The 19791-nt window shown below is 44.3% G+C and overlaps 2 protein-coding genes across 6 annotated transcripts; both read left to right on the forward strand.

The window, feature by feature from the left end:
• Positions 1-25: 25 nt before the first annotated feature.
• Positions 26-17752, forward strand: mim (missing-in-metastasis). Of its 5 annotated transcripts, none has more exons than XM_069038362.1 (17): positions 26-431; positions 3653-3714; positions 3843-3916; positions 10147-10231; positions 11186-11277; positions 11326-11561; positions 11612-11905; positions 11980-12093; positions 12292-12469; positions 12549-12736; positions 12793-12940; positions 12990-13259; positions 13345-13431; positions 15897-16109; positions 16163-16465; positions 16517-16776; positions 16830-17752. In XM_069038362.1, exons 1-17 carry the CDS (start codon positions 363-365, stop codon positions 16935-16937), a joined length of 2781 nt encoding a protein of 926 aa, XP_068894463.1. In that variant the 5' UTR covers positions 26-362; the 3' UTR covers positions 16938-17752. The 5 variants fall into 5 exon arrangements, with proteins under 5 accessions (XP_068894463.1, XP_068894464.1, XP_068894465.1 ...); XM_069038363.1 differs by having other exon boundaries at positions 12990-13229; XM_069038364.1 differs by having other exon boundaries at positions 12585-12736.
• A 160-nt stretch (positions 17753-17912) lies between these two features.
• On the forward strand, positions 17913-19755 carry mtTFB2 (mitochondrial transcription factor B2). Its single transcript, XM_069038373.1, has 7 exons — positions 17913-18509; positions 18558-18705; positions 18767-18906; positions 18954-19106; positions 19163-19311; positions 19416-19544; positions 19597-19755. The coding sequence occupies exons 1-7, from the start codon at positions 18033-18035 to the stop codon at positions 19727-19729; spliced, it is 1329 nt and encodes a 442-aa protein (XP_068894474.1). The 5' UTR covers positions 17913-18032; the 3' UTR covers positions 19730-19755.
• The last annotated feature ends 36 nt before the right edge of the window (positions 19756-19791 follow it).

The following is a 19791-nucleotide window of genomic DNA, read 5'->3' on the forward strand; positions in this document are numbered from 1 at the left end:
GCCCCCGTGGTGGGGAGATTTTGTAATAATAGAAAGAAAACATAAGAGAAACGAGAGCAATGTCGTAATGGTGGAGGTTTGTTTGGGACCCGCGATGTAATCCGTTCACATTTCGTGCCGAGTCGTCTGCGTTGCCGAATATTACGGTAAATGCCGCGTGCGATCCCGTTGGATCGAATAATCGCCGAGTCGAACGCGCCCGCTCGATCGTTCGCCGAGGTTAAGTGAAGAACTTGCGTGATCCCTGTGTTGTGTTTTCATGTCGGTGATGTTTGTGCCGTCCGCGGAGGAATCGGAGCGTTGAGGGGCCGCAGGTGCCGATTTGAGGACGCGTTTCTGTCACCGCGATCGACGAAGACATCATGGAGGGCCACATCGAACGGGAGTCTGGACTAGGCGGACTCTTCCAGCAGATCATCCAGGACATGAAGGTGAGCCGTCGCGATCGCGTAAAAGGCACAACCGATCGAAACTCGTTCTCGATCAAGCGCGATCAGAACGAGTTTTTGTCGCAAAAATCGACAACAATTACGCAATTTGCCCATAAAAGGCGGTCGCAACGGCCGCGAAAAAGTACAATTTATCTCGACTTTTTCCCTCCGTCGCAAAAACGCATTACCATTGAAATAATACCGTTCGGAGCGTGCCGTGGCCTCCCGAAGGCAGGTCTGAGCTTCGTTCGGCGAGGCAAATGCAAAACAAACGACAGTAGCGGCGACGGAAATGCGTCCTTATCACCAGATAAGGCGGCAGCCGTTGTTCAGAAAACGGTTTTTTGGGGAATCGTGACAACAATAGATTCGCAGATATTGCGAGAAATGTGTGAATCGCACGTTCGGGGAAGGAGAAGGATTCACGGCGACTCCACTTGCCCCACAAAAATTTGAAAGTGTGTAATTTGTAATGTGGAAGTTTCAGTTATTTATGAAATCGTCAAATGCCGCGCTTCCTGGTCTGTCGGCATCGAATTCGCTTTAATTATTGTTCTTTTTATAGACCGCGGGTCATGTTGAAAGTTTAGCTCGATGTCAATGTTTTCGGAGGCGAACGGAAGTATTTCCAGCCAGCACCCAGAGGATGTTTTCGTCGTTTAATTAACGGAGGAAATTAGGATGGAAATTTCGAAATCGCCCCACCAAGTGGTGAACAAGATCTTCACGTCCAACAGAGTCGAAGAATTTTAACATTCACCACAAAATCGAAGCCCCTTCTGGTGCTTTCCAAGCGTCTTCACTCGGACAAGATAATTAAAAATGTGCTGACGTCTATTTACGGTGAAGCAACAATTTATTTGTTGTTACACCTCAATTGGCATTCACATTGTCACCTTATGTTTTATTTGTTACAAGCAAACAATGGTCATGTGACTGTCCATTATTATTCAAACGGCGACCTTTGTATGGCATATCATTACGTTGTCGTTGAACATGTTCCTGTGTGTAACCGTAGACGGTTGTCGAGTACCGACACGTGAAGAAAAAGTGACGAAACGAGATGGGATCGATGAGACCAACGTCACGTCGGTGCTCGATTCGTACAGATCAAAAACGACAAACAAACTTGGAAACAAAACCCACCGGATCATTTACATATGCGAAAAGCCGCGGGGGCGTGATGGTGATTGAATGATGGACTTGAAAGTTTTGTTATTACGAGATAACGGTCGAGATTCATATTAATTGAACCCGTGGACCGCTACACGTTTTGTGCCCAATTCGGCGAGCCCGAAATGCCAAGGACGTAGCTGTCGAATTCTTTCGAATTCGGTAATGGAGCTAATTGGGTTTTGGCAAATAACACTCGAGCCACGTGACCGATAAATTGATCGCGAGACAACAAGAGTGGAAATTGGCGAAGCGCGGAGAGTCGTCGTTTTACAATCGCTTTTATGAGCGACCGTCTTAGGTCAAGGTACCGCTACGCGCACCGATGAATGATCCTGGTGTACGCGGAAAAAACGACGTGAATAATGACGTCGAGGAGCAATCGATCAATCGATCTGTTGAACTCTGCCAGATGGACGTGCGGACGTGTCCGCGTGCGGCGCTGGCGTCGTTACGCAACAGGCCCACGCTCACCCACTCTGCATTGTTATGACTGGTAAAAACGACGAGTTAACCGTTGCTCTTTCTTATCCTTTCTTCGCATCTCGGCCGGCTATCGAAGGTCAGATTTGAGAAAGCGCCAAGTGGGTGTCCGCCCGTGGGGAGGCTTCCGCGTGGGCGTTCGCCATGAATGAAGCGGTGCGACCGAGTTTCGGACGACAACTTGCCGGGGAAAAACTGGAGAGCGCAAAGCGACCAGCGAAACTGGAGAGGACGCACGCCGACCGAGAAAAATGTCTCGAGTTACGTCGACATTTCACTCGGTTTGGTTTACGCGGAGTGGAGTTTCACAATTGCAAAAGCGAGAACCGAGAAGGGGACGTCGGTCCGCATTAAGATGTTTGGTAAATTAGAATCTGTTTGGGCTTCCAACTTTAGACATCCGACCGTTTACATCGCGTGTGTTTGTTTTTTAATTTATAAACAGAAAGTGGTGGGCACGTTATACAACAGCCCGTCTCGGGGGATTTTATAAGCTGCGCCGCATAAATAAACGCGCCAAACAAAACACACTTCACGTTGGAAGAATTTTAATTCTTTTAATAATGACGATGACGGCTTTATTTTCGAGTCGCGGCGAAAATTCTGAATAGATGAAAACAAACAGTTTGAAATAGATCAAAGAAATACAATAGAAATTAAAAGTAATGGCCAACTAATGGCGTTAACGATGTGGCCAATAGAATCGCTCTGGATGTCGCAAACGAAAGCAATAATGACTCTCTAATTTTATTCCCAACAAATTTTGTAAAATTTCTTTTAATATCTTCGGGGTAATTCCGATCACTCGTGATGGAAAGAAGATGTTGCGTCATTATGTGATGGCGACGAGTGGGATTAGCTGATGATCTTCAACACCAAAGAGATCAGCTTTCTGACCAGGTTAATAGACAATTATAACGTGTGTTCAGAAACTAATCCGTTTGGAGTAGCCTGAGCATTTGTGAACGTATGTGTGTCTAAGATGCATTTGACGGTTTGGTCATGTTCGTTGATTTAATTTCCAGTTGTGTAAGTTAAGTAACGACAAACATATTCCAAACCAGAGCCAACTCGAAACGTGCCAGTTTTTGCACGCTCGTTACATATCTACGTTAATGTCGTTGTCATGGCCAAAATTAAAATAGATTGGTGTTTTATTTAGATAGCTTTTGTCTCGTTGTGGTTAAAAACAGGTGATCGGAATTACCCCGTAATCGGGGGAACTGCGATCAAACGTTGATTCATTTGAAAATAGTTGATTGTAGAGTCACAAGGTTTGATCGGTTGATGTCTAAGTTAAGCGTAGAAAATCGTCTGAGGCGATCCGAGCGAAGAAAATGAAACTTTAAGTAGCTTAATTTAACGGAAACTCGACTCTCCGACTTCCTGATCGGATGAAAAAACGACACACTTTCCATTAAAGCTCCGGATGCAGTGAAATATGCACGGCACGGAAATAAAGCCGCAGCATCTGGCCCGAAACAACAGTTTCCTGATCAAATAAAGCTCGACGATGTCTTTTTTCGATTGGATTGTGTCTACATGATGAGTCTTTCTTGTTGCAGAACGGGATGCCTCTCTGGGAGGACCTCATCGCCAAAGCCACCAAACTCCACTCGTCGCTGAAGTAAGTATGAATGGGGCACGGTGCCGAGGCCGAATTTGGCCCACCGTGACCGGCGATAATTCGCGCGCAAGGATTTGCGCTTCCTGTTTTTTTGCCAATTCGATTTTTTACAACGAGTGTGTTTGTAGGGCGACAATCCTGGCGGTCACAGCCTACTTGGAAGCATTCCAGAAGATTGCAGATTCCGCCACCAATGCCAGAGGTAAGACACGTCAGGTCTGACGCGTGAAAACAAAGAGAGAAATTTACGGAAGGAGTGATTTTGTGCGATTCGTGTAAAAGCCGCTTTGTATTCGGCACGCAAATGGCGGACCGATCGCCGTGCTGTTATTGTTATTTCACACACGACGGCGATAACAATAAACCGCGAACGCTGCGGTCAACGTTCCGTTTGTATTGCGCTAATTATCCAATAACAAGATAATAGAACCGTACAAGTGTCTTTGAGGCGTCGCTGCCGATATATCGGCGAGATTTCGTTTCACAATCGAGCCTATCTCGGGTTTTTTTTAGAGCGCGATTACGCACTCGCATTGAATAATCTGCGGATTTTTTCTTAATCACTAATTAATAGAAAGTCGCCCAAGGTGAATTTTGACGTCGGCACGTGTGAGAATCAGACCGGTGCCGCCGTTTCACGTTTTCTTGCACAAATCATATTTTTAGCTAACTGGTCGCGTTTTAGCATACGTGCCGAGACTCTTTGCGGAAGTTCGCCAGTTCGAGAAATCGAACAATAATTAAAATTGGACGGCTTCACGAGCGGGTGGGTTTCGTGGGCGCGAATCGGGTGCAACGGCCTCCCTCGACGGGGCCGACGTCGAGACGTACTTGGAAAATTGTAATGTAGGGCGATCGATGGTGCAACCGCGGTGATTTACGCTTTCTGCTGGTCATTTTTTGGGGGCGGCGGAAGACAAACGGTGGCGCCGCTCCTCGCTCCTTAACAACCCGAAGGAGTCGGAGAAAATAATGTACAGACAGAGGAAATTTTGGACAGAGATATCACGCTGGGTACTCGAGAGTATAATTCAGATCCCAGAGATAAGAACTGAAAAAGTGTGATAATTGTGTCGAAAAACAAGTTACGTTGTTGTGCGCTTGCAAAAAAACAATAAATTGCGGCATATCGTGTACTTTGTGATTATTTTGCTCTGATATAAGTGATATAAGGTGGATTCGTTTCGAAAGATGTCCTTGATGGTCTTGAAAAAAATATTTGATTTGTTATTTATTTCTAAATCCGAATTTTTTGGACAATCGCTAAAAATATTTTTCGCCTTCCCTAATTCGTTAACAGACATTTATTTTTTGAGCTACAATTTTTTTTAATTGCTTTTAGTATTCTACGTTGTCAAACAACCTCGTAGGTAAAATTTCGGCACATTTTAAAAATACACTCTGTATATCATATTTGATAAAACGTACACCAATGCTGTTTCCTTGTTTTAAAGCATATTTCCTATAGGTTACTTCGTATTGGCGTACATTTTATAAAACATGATATACAGGGTGTATTTTTTAAATGTTCCGCAATTTTACCTACTGGGTTGTAGGACAAAAAATAAATGTCATTTTATTTTTTGACATCGAATTTAAAAAAAAAAAATTCCGAGTTCTACATGAAGCCAGTAGCTCGTGGTTAAAATATCTGTACAACTTTCAATAACACCCTGTATTTGAAGAAAACGCACTTCAAAGAGTGCACCTTCCGACCAATGTGGGGGGAGTCCCGATTTTGTTTTTATTTCCATATTTGGACTACTGAAGTGATCCCCTACAACGCTCCGAATTCGGAATTCGCGAATTTTGAGACACCCTGTATACTTCTTTTGGGAGATTAGAGTATTTTGTAATAGGAGAAAGGATCTAGTTGTTGGCAAAGTTCCTAAGAAAATGTTTATCCCGTTTTCTTTTGTGTTGGGTCAAGAATTATTCAAGTCTGGATTTGCAAATACTAAAAAATATCGCTAAAAAACTTAATTTGGCGCCGGCCATCTACCGGAACAACTTGATTATCGTCTGAATCATAATAAAAAAATTCGGCTGAATTTATCGACTGATAAATCTGCTGTTTACCGTTACGATTAGGGATATTATGTTTGTTGGCAGTTTTTATAATTACATTTGATAATTTCTTCTACGTGCTGTGAGTACTAGGAAGGTGTAGAAGTAAGGAGGGACTAGATCTGGCGAATAGAGAGGTCGCGCCAATATTTTATGTTGTGGTCAGGAAGTCAAGTTTCATCCACCAAAATATTTCAAGGACTCCATCCGGGGGCTAGTCGATGATCGCTAAGCTTCCCCCAAAGATCGACCATCGAATCTGGTCGTTTTCGGTACTGGTTGGACCTTGTGCAAATTCTTTCTTCCCAACACGGAGAAGAGCCACGTAAATTTCATCGCGACTCGTTCGACGTAGAGAACCATATCGTGAACCAACCCGATGCTTTCTTAGGTCATTCTACTTCTTTACGAGGTACTCTTGTCGAGTTCTGGACCAGTTCTTAACCGCTTGACGCGAAGGTACAGATTCGCTTAATACTTCACTGATTTCTTGCGGCGACCAGCCTTTCCTGTACAAGTATTTTATTACTGCTCCATTAAAAAAGACAATCTTCAACAAAGTATTTGCTTCGACGATGCTGTAATTGCGACTGCTTCCTCATTTGTGGAAAATTCCTCCCAACAAAGAAGTTGTTCGATGCGAGAGGAAAATGACCAAAGAAGATCCAGGAAGTAGAGTGGTGAAGAAACGATTCTTGGTCTCTTCTTGCCAATTTTTCTGTCAAGGTCACCCAGAGCACTCGCCGGTGATGCAAACTCCCCCGTCGTTTTAATTTCTGTCGGGGTCATGTCCTTTTTGCAAAAATATTTTATGACCCCCCGGTGTTATTATCCATTCTCCTAGAAATGCGTGACCGATAAACTTTAGCACAGTTATTGTTAAACAACTAGCCGAGACATAACTTTCAATTTTTTTTTGCCAGGATAAACTGAAGCGATCGAAACGAACTTTGCAATTCGCTTCGTAAAATTTTCTCTCGTTACATGTATTTAAAAAATTTGTAGAAAGCCAACCGTGACGGACACCGCAACCAAATTACAGTGGTTGATGCACAAAACGACAAGCACTTGTTTCATAGTTCATTCCAATCTACAGGGTGTTAATATTTTAACCACGAGCTACTGGCTTCATGTAGAACTCGGAAAAAATATCTAAAAAATTCTGTCAAAAAATAAAATTACATTTATTTTTTGAGCTACAATTTTTTTTAATTGCTTTTAGTCTGCTACGTTGTCAAACAACTTCGTAGGTAAAATTTCGGCACATTTTAAAAATACACCCTGTATATCATATTTTATAAAACGTGCACCAATGCGGTTTCCTTGTTTTAAAGCATATTTCCAATAGGTTACTTCGCATTGGCGTACATTTTATAAAACATGATATACAGGGTGTATTTTTAAAATGTGCCGAAATTTTACCTACGAGCTTGTAGGACAACGTGGAAAACTAAAAGCAATTTTAAAAAATTGTAGCTCAAAAAATAAATGTCATTTTATTTTTTGAGATAGAATTTTTTAGATATTTTTTCCGAGTTCTACATGAAGCCAGTAGCTCGTGGTTAAAATATCTGTACAACTTTCAATAACACCCTGTATAAATACCGTTGATGTGATGTTATTCAGATTTCCGATGTCGATTCGCCAACATTTAAATTCGGTAGCTCGTAGGAAGCGAACGAGGTATTTAGTGACCGTGAAAAATTCCATTCTGTAGTATTTGTCTTTTGTTTCTTGCGTATCGCCAGTTTTTACCGGCTCGACTTTGAAACTTTTTTCGCAGCGTGCGATGTTTTTTAATGTCATCCGACTGTCGAGAAGTTTTCCTTTTATTCCCAACGTCATTGTAGAACCCTCCGAGTTGCGTCGAACCGGTTATCGACAGCTGTCAATCCCTTTGCCCCATTTTTAAAACGAACGCGCTATAGATTAGGGATTCCGTGAACGTTGCAATAAAATTTCCAAACCACTTCTCGCGTCGCGTCTCGTATCAGTTGGTATTTATTAATTATGAGCGTATCAGAGGCGATATCTGTTGTTTTCGCAATTCCGCCCGTCGCTCGGATTACACCGATCGGTGGTGCATCGATAATCGAGAGCAAAACGAGCAAACAGGAACGTCAGTTTCCGGTTTTGACGACAACCATCGCGGATTCCACTTTTTCCCTCGCTAAGACACCCATTTAAAAAATGAAAAGAGAGAACGAAACGAGTCGCCGGATGCGTGCACAAGATTTATCCGAACGCTGCCTAGATTTCAAGTTTCCGAGCATTCTAAACGGTTCGTCGCAGATAATGGCGTTTCCGTTATGACTCCGTGAACTATAACGAAGTCGATTTTTCACGTTCCTTTCCCAGGGTGAAATCGTCGTCCGCCTGTGCCAGTTTTGTCCCCCGGATCGCACCGGTGCAGCTGCAGAGGGCGCCGAATCCGGATTAATAATAACTTTTATTAGTTTGTCGATTTGTTCGATCCTCCACAATCATAATATTTATGCCGGACGGCTATTTTTAATTTCGCTCCGGATCGATTATTTGCTCGGGAGGATCAGCTCGCCCGGCGACGGCGACGGGAGCGGCGCTCCGTTATCGCGAAGATTATCGAACACCCGAATTGTTTATCTTCGGCCCGGTCAATAAAACAACAACGAGGATTTGGTGGTCGCGTTTGGTCACCCGGAGGCCAGAAGGGGCGGCGGGTGCGCGTCGCCGTTTGTTTTTGTCCGTTTCTTCACCTGGAGGAATCCGGGAGTTGCGTGTGGACCCCGGCGGGTCGATACCGGCCACGTGCCACCCCACATAAATATTAAATCCGGAGTGATAAGAGTGCAAGGACGGTAAACGGGTGCACAGGTGGTGTACAGCGGCGGGTTTACAAGTGGGGACTCGCAACGGTCCAGGAACCGGAACAAATTACAAAAATTTTTAAAAAGTTTCAATCGCTCAGCATATAAAAGCCATTCAGAATCCAGGTTCAAGCTTGTGTCATTTATAAACAAAATTAAAAACAAAAGTCCAAGGATGGACTCTTGGGGAACCCCAAAGGTGACTTGTAACGGCTTTTGGTGTTTGGCGTCGAAGTTGGCGTTGAAGAGTCGATTGTGAACGCACCACCAGATTACAAGTGTTTAAATCTAACCTCACTTTTTGCGTTGTTTGTGTTTTTAATCTGGAATTTGAAAAATCAGTGTTTTTAAGACGAGTGGGTCATTCACAATCGACTCTTCAACGCCAACTTCGACCCCCTTTTTAAAAAAAACACCATTTTTTTCAAAGGGCTAAAAACCACCAGACTTTTGGTGTTTGGCGTTCAAGAGTCGATTGTGAACGCACCACCAGATTACAAGGGTTTAAATCTAACCTCACTTTTTGCGTTGTTTGTGTTTTTAATCTGGAATTTGAAAAATCAGTGTTTTTAAGACGAGTGGGTCATTCACAATCTACTCTTCAACGCCAACTTCGACCCCTCTTTAAAAAAAAAGGCCTGAAAACCACCAGAACTAACAGTCTGTGTTCTGGTTTAATTGATTTTTTTATTTTTGCTTAGAGGTGACTGTTTTTAAGTGTTTTTACAGCTTCTTATTCCGTTTTCTTTTTGTTCGCAATTAATTACGTCATATCTTGCAGGGATCGAGAGATTTGGGGAGTTGGAGGTTTTACCGCATACGCGGTCGAGCCTCATTTTCATGTGGAACGTAATTCGGGAAGTTTGCATGCGAAGTGGCGGGACCCTCTCGCCTCCGGCGTTAAAATATCAATAGGCTCTCGTGGGGAACGGCCAAGGACCCGGTTTTCTCGTAACAGGAAGTCCCGAATGAAGCGAAGGCGCATCCAGCTCGCGGGTTATAAAAACGCGCCATCCGTAAAAGCGGAATAAACCTAATCGCGGCATTATCGTGGCTTATCCGCTGCCAGCGGGTTGACTGACCCGACCGTGCTTTTCGAGGGTTCCATATTGATCCCGGGCGCCCCGATAAAACGCCCTTATGGCCCACTGACTCGCAAAATGCACGTGTGTGCGACTCATTTTTGACGGAACAAAGAGAGTCGCCGAAGTGGCAAGTGTCTTGGGCAACGGGGTCAACAGTTCTTCCGCCTCTTCTCGTCGCATCCAGTCGAGTGCACTTGGTCGAGAAGGGCGCGCTCCTCGAGGCGGAACTTTGTACTTACTTCTTCGCCCGGAGATTGTTACCGTTTATTAATCGACGAGGTCGTGCGACCGTGACGACCTTGCATTATTGTCGACCACAATTTTTAAGATCGTTAACGATTCGTAATCGATCCGGCGGGACAATTGAATTGATCGTGACGTATCGATTTGAGACAATCGAGATGACCCAATGTGACGATTGTTGGTTGTTTCAGGCGCCACCAGGGAAATAGGAACGGCTCTGACCAGGATCTGTTTGAGGCACAAAGCGGTCGAAGCCAGAATGAAAACCTTTACCAGGTATTTTTACGCTCCAACAAGTTTAAGGACGATTTCGTAACAGCTCGACGAAGTCACAAAAATAGCAAACGTACAGTCTTTTTTTTTTAAATCAGCTGTCAAAGTGTTGTCAAGTTGGTATGAGCAATTGAAAGTGCTTTTCACAATATAGGTTGGCAACGTCGAGCCGTGCAAGGTCATCGACGCTGTCATTGCGCATAACTGTCATTTGCGTTGAAAAATTAACGCACAAAATTTGAAAAGGTACCTTCGTAGTGCACAGAGAGTGAAAAAATGGCCCTGATTCGGTACTGCGAAGAGTTGAAAGGTGACAACCCTGAATTGAGTAAAAAGGCGATTTGTGAGAAAGCTTCAAACATATTCAATGTATCGTATTAAATACCTATTTTCTAAATTCTCATTTATTTCCGTACTTTTCTAAAATAGATACGTTGGACGTCTGCAATCATATGTGATGGCTTTAAAACGACAAAACGTATTCAACCCCGAAAAAATTAATGTTTTCTTCATTGTTTAAACTGCAACTGTGTTTCATTACAAAAAATCGTTGTGTCCACTTCAATGTACCTAAACGAAAGTACATGCTCTACAAAATACTCTTTAAATGCAAGTAAGTATGTACCTACATAAACTTACATTTCATTGAAACCTTTAACATTGACTACGTTCGACATTTCAAATAGGTTAGACAGACTCACAGACATAACCTCAATTTTGACGTGGGGGGAATTGTTGTACAATTGGTCGGAAATTACAGGTTTTACGGCAGCACAGTCTTGTCTTTTAGAAAGTTTTGACACTGACAGCTGATTTAAAAAAAAAGACTATACTTTCATTTCTCCAGACAATGTGCTTCACATGTCAAATCTTTTCACTGTTATTTAACACTCGTCGAGTTGTTTTTTTCGTACGAAAAACCATCGTAGGTTTTTAACGCGACCGTGGCTTTTTCAGCACGATAATGGAATTGTTGATAATCCCGCTCCAGGACAAGCTAGAAGACTGGAAGAAGACGGTACTTAACCTGGACAAGGAGCATGCCAAAGGTAAGCGTCGGGGGTGTTTTGTGTTTTTTTGAATCGTGCTTTGTCCAGATTTCAAGCGGGCGAGGACCGAGCTGAAGAAGCGGTCCACCGACACGCTCCGCTTGCAGAAGAAGATGCGGAAGGGCGCGGGAGGCGACCTGCAGAAGCGCTTGGAGTGCGGCCTGCAGGACGTGACCGAGAGGCGCCAGTTGCTGGAGGAGACGGAGAAGCACGCGGTCAAGGGGGCCCTGATCGAGGAGAGGAGCAGATTCTGCACGTTCGTGGGTCTCCTCAAGCCGGTCGTGGTCGGTTGGTTCACATGGTGGAGGCGCCGGGACTGATTTAGCTGTTGCAGGACGAGGAGGTGGCGATGTTGACCGAGATGTCGCACCTGCAGGAGGCCGTCCAGCAGCTGGAGAAGCACACGGCCGATCCGCACACCCTGCCGCCGGCGTCCGAGCAGGTGATAGCGGATTTGAAGAGCTCCGACGGCGGCTGGTCGTTCCGGACGCCGCCGTCGTCGCCTTCCAGCCTCGGCTCCAGGAAATCGTCGATGTGCTCGATCAGCTCGCTGAACAGTTCCTCGTCGGGCAGCTCGAAGAGCCACCACTCCCCCAGCCACCCCCACTGGCAGCGATCGCTCTCGCAGGTAGTCCGCGTGGTGTTTTGTGGTTTTCGTTTTTTTTTTATTTTTTCTTTGTTTTTGTTTTATTTTGGCCACAGAACGTGGGTCGTAGCGGTACTATCCGATACATGTCAGTTTCTAGCCAGGATTCTGGATTTACGTCCCAAGATACTCTGTATCCCAGACCTCCGTCGTCTCTCGGTGTAGCCCAGGTAAACACAAAATGGCCGCAACACGCTTAGTTCAGTTTCACGGTCGGCGTGGTTCACTAAGTCGAATTTGTTTTTGTGCGAAAGCGGTGTCCCACGTCGATCACAGAACGCCATCACCTCCATCGACCGACATAGCTAACACTCGACGCGACCGGCGACAAGATGGCCGCTCCAGCTGAACCGTTCGTTGCGTTTTAGGTGTCGAACATGTCCGAGCACAGCAGCAACAGCAGCAGCTCGAGCACGCCGTGCACCCCGTTCCCGGCGACAGTTATCCCGACGACGACGTCCACGTGGCCCAACCTGCAGGAGACCATCCAGTTCGAGCGGGCTGCCTCGGCCATCATCAACGACCGTCCGCACACCATCTCTTCAGGTGCTCGCGCTAGTCCACACTCGCTTTGTAGCTATTGACCCGTCACATTTCCGTATCATCACACCCCATCTCGTTGCAGCGTACGAAAAAGGTCATCAAAGGCCTCCTCTTACAGTGTACACATTCCAAGCGCCGGAACAGAGCCTCTCCCAGCCCGTCAGTCCGGTCACGTCCGTCACGCCGACGGAGAACGCCTCCAAGACGATGCCGCCGCGCAGCCCCACCACCTCGATCAAGTCGTTCCAGAGCAAGCCGCCTCTGCCCACCGTAAGCTCCCTCCCCACCTGCTCGCGCAATCTTGACTCGCTAATTTTTTTTCGCAGAGGTGCTCGTCGCTGGAGCGCCCCAGCGGCCCCAACGTCCCCGCCAAGACCGTGGCCGGGATGCAAGGAGTCAGGGTGCTGCCGCTGACCGCCGCCGAACAAGCTCCGATGAAGAAGCCGTCCCCGCTGCCGGCCCACCTGGCCAAAAGTACGTAAGAAACGAGCGCGATCCGGGTGGTTGAGACGTTCTTTTGCAGACGTGCCGCAGCCGACATACGTCAACATGCACGAGCTGGCCAGCATGGCAGCCACCAAGGCGCAAGAGATGGCTCTGCCGCCGCCGCCGCCCGCGGACTTCGTCGGTTCTCCCGCCGCGGAGAAGCCGCCGCCCGTCGAAGGAGAGAAGGACGGCAGCACCAGCGAGAGCTCGCTGGAGTCGTCGAGCGGCTACGGCAGTCAGACCACTTTCACCGCCGAAGATGCCGCCCATGCCGAGGGTGAGTGTCGTCCGACGACGAAACAGCATGGTCGGTTTTTGTTTTTACACGACACAAGTCGAACTAACCCTTTTCATGAGCATGCGTGTGTGACTATTAGTGTGTGTTTTGTTAGATGTTAACGATTCGGCTATGAAGTATTGCACGCTTCCACGCAACACCGACCTCAATTCTGCACGACGAAGGCCTCTATCCATGACAGGTAATCAAAATGGCACATTCAAACCAGTCATTTCCGACCGGAACCCTTGTCCAAAACCGTTTTTGCTAGTTAAAGGAAGTCGCTTGACCTAGAGGAGTCTCCGCAATACTCGTACCGGATGATGCTTCGATTCTGACATGAATTGAAAGATGTCGCTGGTCAAGTGGGCCGTTTTTCATTTTTTTTTATAAATGCTTGTCGCCGTTTTGCTTGGTATACTCCGTACGGTGATAGATTGCACGTTTTTAAATTCTAGTTCCAAAACATAAAGCAGTGAAAAATACTAAACTCTCCATCTCAATTGTTTCACGTTATGTAGAAAACCGTTGTATTCCTGCAGATTAATTCCCGCCAAACCAGTTTCTGTGTCTGTCTTCTGTCAAAAAACGTGCAATCTCTCAGAGTACGGAGTATACCACCGAGTAAATGACGTGAGCACCGACCCACGTGACCAGAGATACAAGGTTATCAAAAAGGACTGTTTTAGTTGGTAATACTGAATTTTATTTTTAAATGCTACAACTGTAATAACTTCCGAATTCCGATTGTTGACGGCTTGACACTGACAGCCGCATCATTAACAAGTAACATTTGACATTTCAAGTTAAAGTAAACATGCTGGTGAATCTTTCCAAGAGCCTAAAAAGAAGAGTTAATTTATGTTTAGAGCAAAATAGAGGACACTTAGATAATTGTTCTGTATTTCAAGGTTAAATTCTTTTTACCGTTAATTTTTACTCTCAGTATTATAAATTCAAAAAACTCCTGGACTGTCAAAATTAAATTTTAAATAAAATGCTTGTTTTGACTGTACCTACTTGGATATAAAAAAATTTCGCTAGAGTGTACTGACATCAAAATCTAGTTACAAAATATATTTAGGTTATGTTTTCATTTTTAATCATTGAACTAAAAATGTTTTGAATCATTCATTGCTTCGAACACTTGAAGCGAAATGCAGCATCTAAATGAATGAGAGCAATTTAATAAAGTTTATAAAAAACACGCGACAAACTGAAAACAGGTAACAAATTAAACAACCAAAATCATCCAAAATAAACTAATTGTTTCATTTATTCAGAAGAAAATTATTTAACACTTATCTCTCCAAAATTTTGATTTGCGAATCACAAGAACGAACACCAATTCTTAGTTAACAATACTGGAACGGCTTTGGCACAAATTTGTAATTTCTTCCCGTTATTATCACTTTTTTGTTTGTTCCTCATAATAATTTCTTATGGCCCTCTTCTCTCGCGCCAATAGAACCACCCTAGTTCGTTTTGAACTTTCCATTTTAACCCTTTTACAAAATACACTTAAATAATTTTGCAATTTATTTGACAATGTCAATTTAAACAAATGAATAGTTGGAAAAATTTAAAAATCATAGAGAACAACTGGGTAATATGAAAATAACTAGTGATTTAACCAACCTAACAACTGCAATTTTGATAGTCAGATGTTTAATATCAATTGTCAAAGTGTTGTCATGTTGGTATAAGCCACTGGTTATTTGATAGTTATTAGATTGGCAACGTAAAATGTCAACTGTATGTCAGTCATTTTGTTGTGAAGGCGCTTGCGCTATTGAAGCCGCAATTAAATTTAAATAAAAATACAAAGTTAAATGAGTTTCCGAAAACAAGGAACTAACACAACGAAAAAAAATTGGCTTTGATTAGATTACGTGAAGAAATGCAGACAGAAAAACCGACGATGCTAAATTGCAGTAAAGATGCACACATCATATTCGAGGTATTTTCTTTTAATATATGGGTTCGTCACTGCGAGGAACTGATTAGAGAGGACTGGAAAAAATTGATGGGAAATCTACCAATTGAGGACATTCCTCTTCCACAGAATCATGTTCGGAAGACGATTGGGGGTTAGATTCTGAAAATGAATAGGTAAACTGCTTATATAACCCATTAAATAAATTCCCATTTTCCTGTATATGGTCAATTGCACTTTTCAGTGTCATTATCATCTTTATTTCTTGTCTTTTGGTATAAAATTTGGTTACACCTGAAACTTTTCTGACATTTGAAAATTACTGATATAACCTCAAACCTGATCTAGGGAGATTTTACGATAGAGGTGTCCCGAAACGCGAAAGGTTTTAGGGTGTTATAGCCTGGTCTTTAATTTAACATTGACAATTGATTAAAAAAAATGGAGTGGACCACTTTTTCGCTATTAATGTTACGTCAGATATCTGTCAAATAAACTAACAAAACAACATCTACGATTGCAGTGTTGCAAAAAGCCGAATAAAAAAGTCTTCTTAATTTTATTTCCAATTCAAACAGTTCTTCTTGATCACCCTTGTATTTTTTTGATGTCCGATATGTACGACGTATTTCGAGACCGATTTTGTAGCGATTTATTTTAGAATCAGTTTTGAGACTTCGTTTTTGAATCGGGTCGAGACCTGTATGTTCACACTTTTCGCATTCGAGCAGCGATTTACTCGAGCGGAACCATCCGAAGCACGTTGCTCCGTCGAGGATCGATGCAGGCCAACAAGCCGCCGCCCCCGATTCGTCGGACCTCTTCCATAACGAACGCCTCCGGTACCAATCAGCCGACTTCCATGGGGAGCCTCGAGAACCTCCCGCCGCCGCCCGCTTTCCTCCTGGAACCAACCGCCCAGCAACAACAGAAGCCCCACACCGGTTGGTACCGACGGAAGAGAAAGACACCTAGATTTAAAGACCACCGTTTTCAGGAATAAAAGTCGCCGAAACCGTCAAAGCGCTGACTGAGCTGAAGCACACCCCGGCCAGCCCCAACTCCGTGCGGCGCACCTCCGCCTCATCCCAGTCGATCTACCAGACCCACGGGGGCAACGCGGCGCCGCAGCCCCAGCAAGGCCCCCTCCTGAGCACCTTCCAGAGCCAGACGAAGGTGTCGTACGTGTCGCAATCGGGGGGCGTGGTGTACGCGCAGCCCTCGCAGATCCTGGGCGGCAGCCCCGCCGCCGCTCGACGGGCGAACAGCTTCCGGTCGCAGAGCGCCGACAGGAAATCAGGTAGTAGCAGTAGTGGAGTGCGGCGACGAAGTGACGTAAAATGTGACGCAGGGCCCGTCGGCGTCGGCTCGAACTTCATAGCGAGCCTGAGCGCCAAACTGGCGCCCAACTTGAGTCCGCGCACGGCGAGGAGGCACTCGGAGGACTCGGTGCAGTCGCCGCCGATCAAGCTGGGTCAGCGCGGACCCGGCCAGAGCTTCTTGGACTCGCTGAACGCCAAGCTCGCCCAGCAACATATCACCAACAACAGCACGCAGATGGCGCAGCACAAAGCGAACAAAATCAGGCAGATCATCAACAGCAAAGCTCAGGTAGGTGGCGCTGCGGCTTCGATGCGGTAGATCAGTGTGTTTTGCTGTCGCAGCCCGACCCGAAGGTGTGTCACGAGTCGCTGATGGACCAGATCAAGAGAGGAGCCACGCTGAAGCGAGCCAAAGTGATCAACGACAGATCGGCACCCAAGATTTACTAGTGGCGACGCGATCGTCAATTATTCCACGCAGATTAAATAGTTGCTCCAATATAATGCTTGCTAATAATAAATAAACAAATTCGTTAATCGATATAGCGTCGTTCCGTATAATGGAAAACAATTAATGTTATAAAGTTCAATTAACTGGTTGTAGTACGCTGTCTTATTAACGTCCATTAATTATTATACAAATCTGACTGAATTATTTTTGTATGCATAGTCAACGTAGTATTATTCTATAGGACTGACGTTAAGTGTTTTGTAAATCCTCCTCGTATTATTTATTTGTTGCGTTCTCCTTTTCGTTCCGACTTTTTTTGCAGTGAAGTAGAAAACACACCTGGGTGATTCGTATTTGTGTTTGGAGAGTTTAAATTTATGTATATAGAATTAAAGGGTTAAGTAATATATTAAAGGTAGTCGTAAGTGAGATGTAAGGCACAAACCGTGTGCACGTATGACGACGGATTACTTCAGTAGTACAATGTTCATTTTTTTTAATTCCATTTTTCGTACACACCGTATCTGATTTGCTTCGTCAAACATGAATGTCTAGCGTCAAGTTCGTTCAGAAGTCATCATCATAAACGACTTTTTATTTACTGTACATAATGAGTAATCTAAATAACGTCTCACACTAAATGTATTATTGATGAGGTCATTGCTGTGTAGAATTGAATAATCATACATTAACATTTCGTATTCGTATTAAGGTTCATGTTAAGAAGTGATAACATTTAAAAAAAAGAAGGATTTAAGCAGTTTGCTTACGTTGTGTTGTGTATGGACAGAAATAAATAAAGTTTGAAAAGTAATCCCCACCTGTGTTTTCATTAACTTCCCCCCATTACTAAAAACCATATAAAAACAAATGTTTCCTAAAAAAGACATTCCGATTGGTGTTTTTTTACGGTCCTCGTCAGTAATTTAAGTCAGTTGGCAAGATTGGCTGGATGAATACAACTGGTTGTCGTCTTGGGTGAATTTTATCCGCGGACCAAAGATGGCGCGGCAGTTTTGTTTTGATCGACATAACCTCAAAATGACTATTTTTGAACGATGTTTTTGTTAAATTAATGTACACTTTCACAAACGATGAATTGTAAGTGGCGGGCATTTAATTGTCGAAATCGCGCCGCGTTTGCGAACTGTTTCAGTGTAAATTGTCGCGCAGCGAGGCAGCTTTGCACATGTAGCCAAGATGCTGCCTCGCCGCCAAAAAAGCCTCCGGAACCCGTGGTCCAGAAGTTGAGATCGGCGACAAAGTCGCAAAAAGCCAAAGTGAGTCAGTTTTTCCGGAGAAACCCGCACTTGGTGGCCGCCAGGCCACACATCCCGGAAAAATATTTCGTCACGAAGAGATTAACGCCCCCCGAGAATCTCTATTTGATAGACGCGAATGTGGCGAAAAAAGCCGCCAGGTACGTTCTTCCGCACGTCAAAAATGTCAAAGATCACATCGTGAGCGAGACCAACGCCGGTTTGGGTCTGATAACGTCCGAATTGCTGAGCAACGGGATCAAATTGGTGAGGTTGTACGAGTCGTGCCTGGATTTCAAGGCTCATCTCAGAGTAAATTTAAACGAATTCGTCGATTTTGCGTAAAGTAATTTATTATAGGAGAGGTTTAAACGGTACAAAGGGTGCGTCGAGTTGTTCACGAAAGACATATTTCTTTTGCACCGCTACGAATATATAGACAAGCAAGATCACGGCAACAGAGTGGAGCAGTTGCTGAAAGATGTCCCGAAAAAAAGTTGGAGTGACGGTGAGAAGTTGCACCACTGCGAAATATCTTAATTTTTTTCGTATCTAATTAATTCGTACAGATCCTGCACTGACGATAATCGGGCCGCTGCCCAACATGAATTTCATTCGTTTTTTGTTGAAGTCGTTGGTGCTGCAAACGTTTGTTGTTTCCTTTGGACGGATTCAACTGTTCGCATTCATGAAACCTAGAGATTACATCGTAAGTTTTTGTCGTCGTGTTACCTAATTCTAAAAAGCAAACTTCAGGTTTTTACCGCCGGACCGCACTTGAACCTGCACACCTACCAGCGCTGGTCCGTCCTCTTTAACTTGTTTTTCGAGTGCGAGCTGCTCGACAAATTCCCCCGAGAAATTTTCCTACCGTGGCAATCTCAAAAATCCGCCCATCAAAGTCGTTACGTGAGTCACCCCAAAAAAAACAATTCAAATCGACTAATTTTTCAATTGCAAGGTAGGCCGGCCAGATCGACCCAGATCTCATGTACTTCGTCCGGATTAATTTCAAAAAAGATCTGCCCGTGTCTGCGGAAAATTTGCTGCCCCTGTACACGTTCGTCATCCAGTTTTTCGGTCAAGGGACCAACAGAATTGTCCCGCTGTTAGAGTAAGTCCAAACGAAAATTCCTTGTGACTTCAAGGTCACGTCTGAGATTGATTCACCACGTGACAGGCGTCAAGTGTCAAATCTTTTACGTCCGCTAATTTTAGAAAGTGGGTCCCGGGTACGGGATTAGACGTTATGCTTCCCAAAGCGAACCACCAGCATTACTTCCCAGATATCAATATTTTTACGAAATTTGGAGAACTGACACCCGAACAAATATTATCAGTGTTTCGGTGAGCTTTTTGTGTAAATTTTATGGATCGATTTTATCGAACCTCTTTGTAGTGAGATGATTACACATCCAGAGTACAGGAAGAGTCATTTCATCTCGGTCATCGAATCTCATTTGGCCAAAACGGAAACAATAGAAACTAGTCTGGACGATCATTTGGAAAAAAATGTTTTAGTCGATAGTTGAATGTAATAAATTTTTTGTTACCCAAATTGTGTTATTTCGGCGAATGATCCGTTTGGTGATTT

This window comes from Tenebrio molitor, chromosome 2 (genome assembly GCF_963966145.1).
Source record: "Tenebrio molitor chromosome 2, icTenMoli1.1, whole genome shotgun sequence".
In the NCBI taxonomy this organism is placed as follows: Eukaryota; Metazoa; Arthropoda; class Insecta; order Coleoptera; family Tenebrionidae; genus Tenebrio; species Tenebrio molitor.

What these genes read in the sequence shown, in the direction of transcription:
- mim (XM_069038362.1), top strand. Translation starts at nt 363, where the DNA reads ATGGAGGGCCACATCGAACGGGAGTCTGGACTAGGCGGACTCTTCCAG. An exon ending in GTCTCCTCAAGCCGGTCGTG is followed by an intron (nt 11,562 to 11,611) that starts GTCGGTTGGTTC and finishes TAGCTGTTGCAG; the next exon opens with GACGAGGAGGTGGCGATGTT. An exon ending in ACAACAGAAGCCCCACACCG is followed by an intron (nt 16,110 to 16,162) that starts GTTGGTACCGAC and finishes CACCGTTTTCAG; the next exon opens with GAATAAAAGTCGCCGAAACC.
- mtTFB2 (XM_069038373.1), top strand. Translation starts at nt 18,033, where the DNA reads ATGAATTGTAAGTGGCGGGCATTTAATTGTCGAAATCGCGCCGCGTTT. An exon ending in ATTTCAAGGCTCATCTCAGA is followed by an intron (nt 18,510 to 18,557) that starts GTAAATTTAAAC and finishes AATTTATTATAG; the next exon opens with GAGAGGTTTAAACGGTACAA. An exon ending in TGAAACCTAGAGATTACATC is followed by an intron (nt 18,907 to 18,953) that starts GTAAGTTTTTGT and finishes AGCAAACTTCAG; the next exon opens with GTTTTTACCGCCGGACCGCA.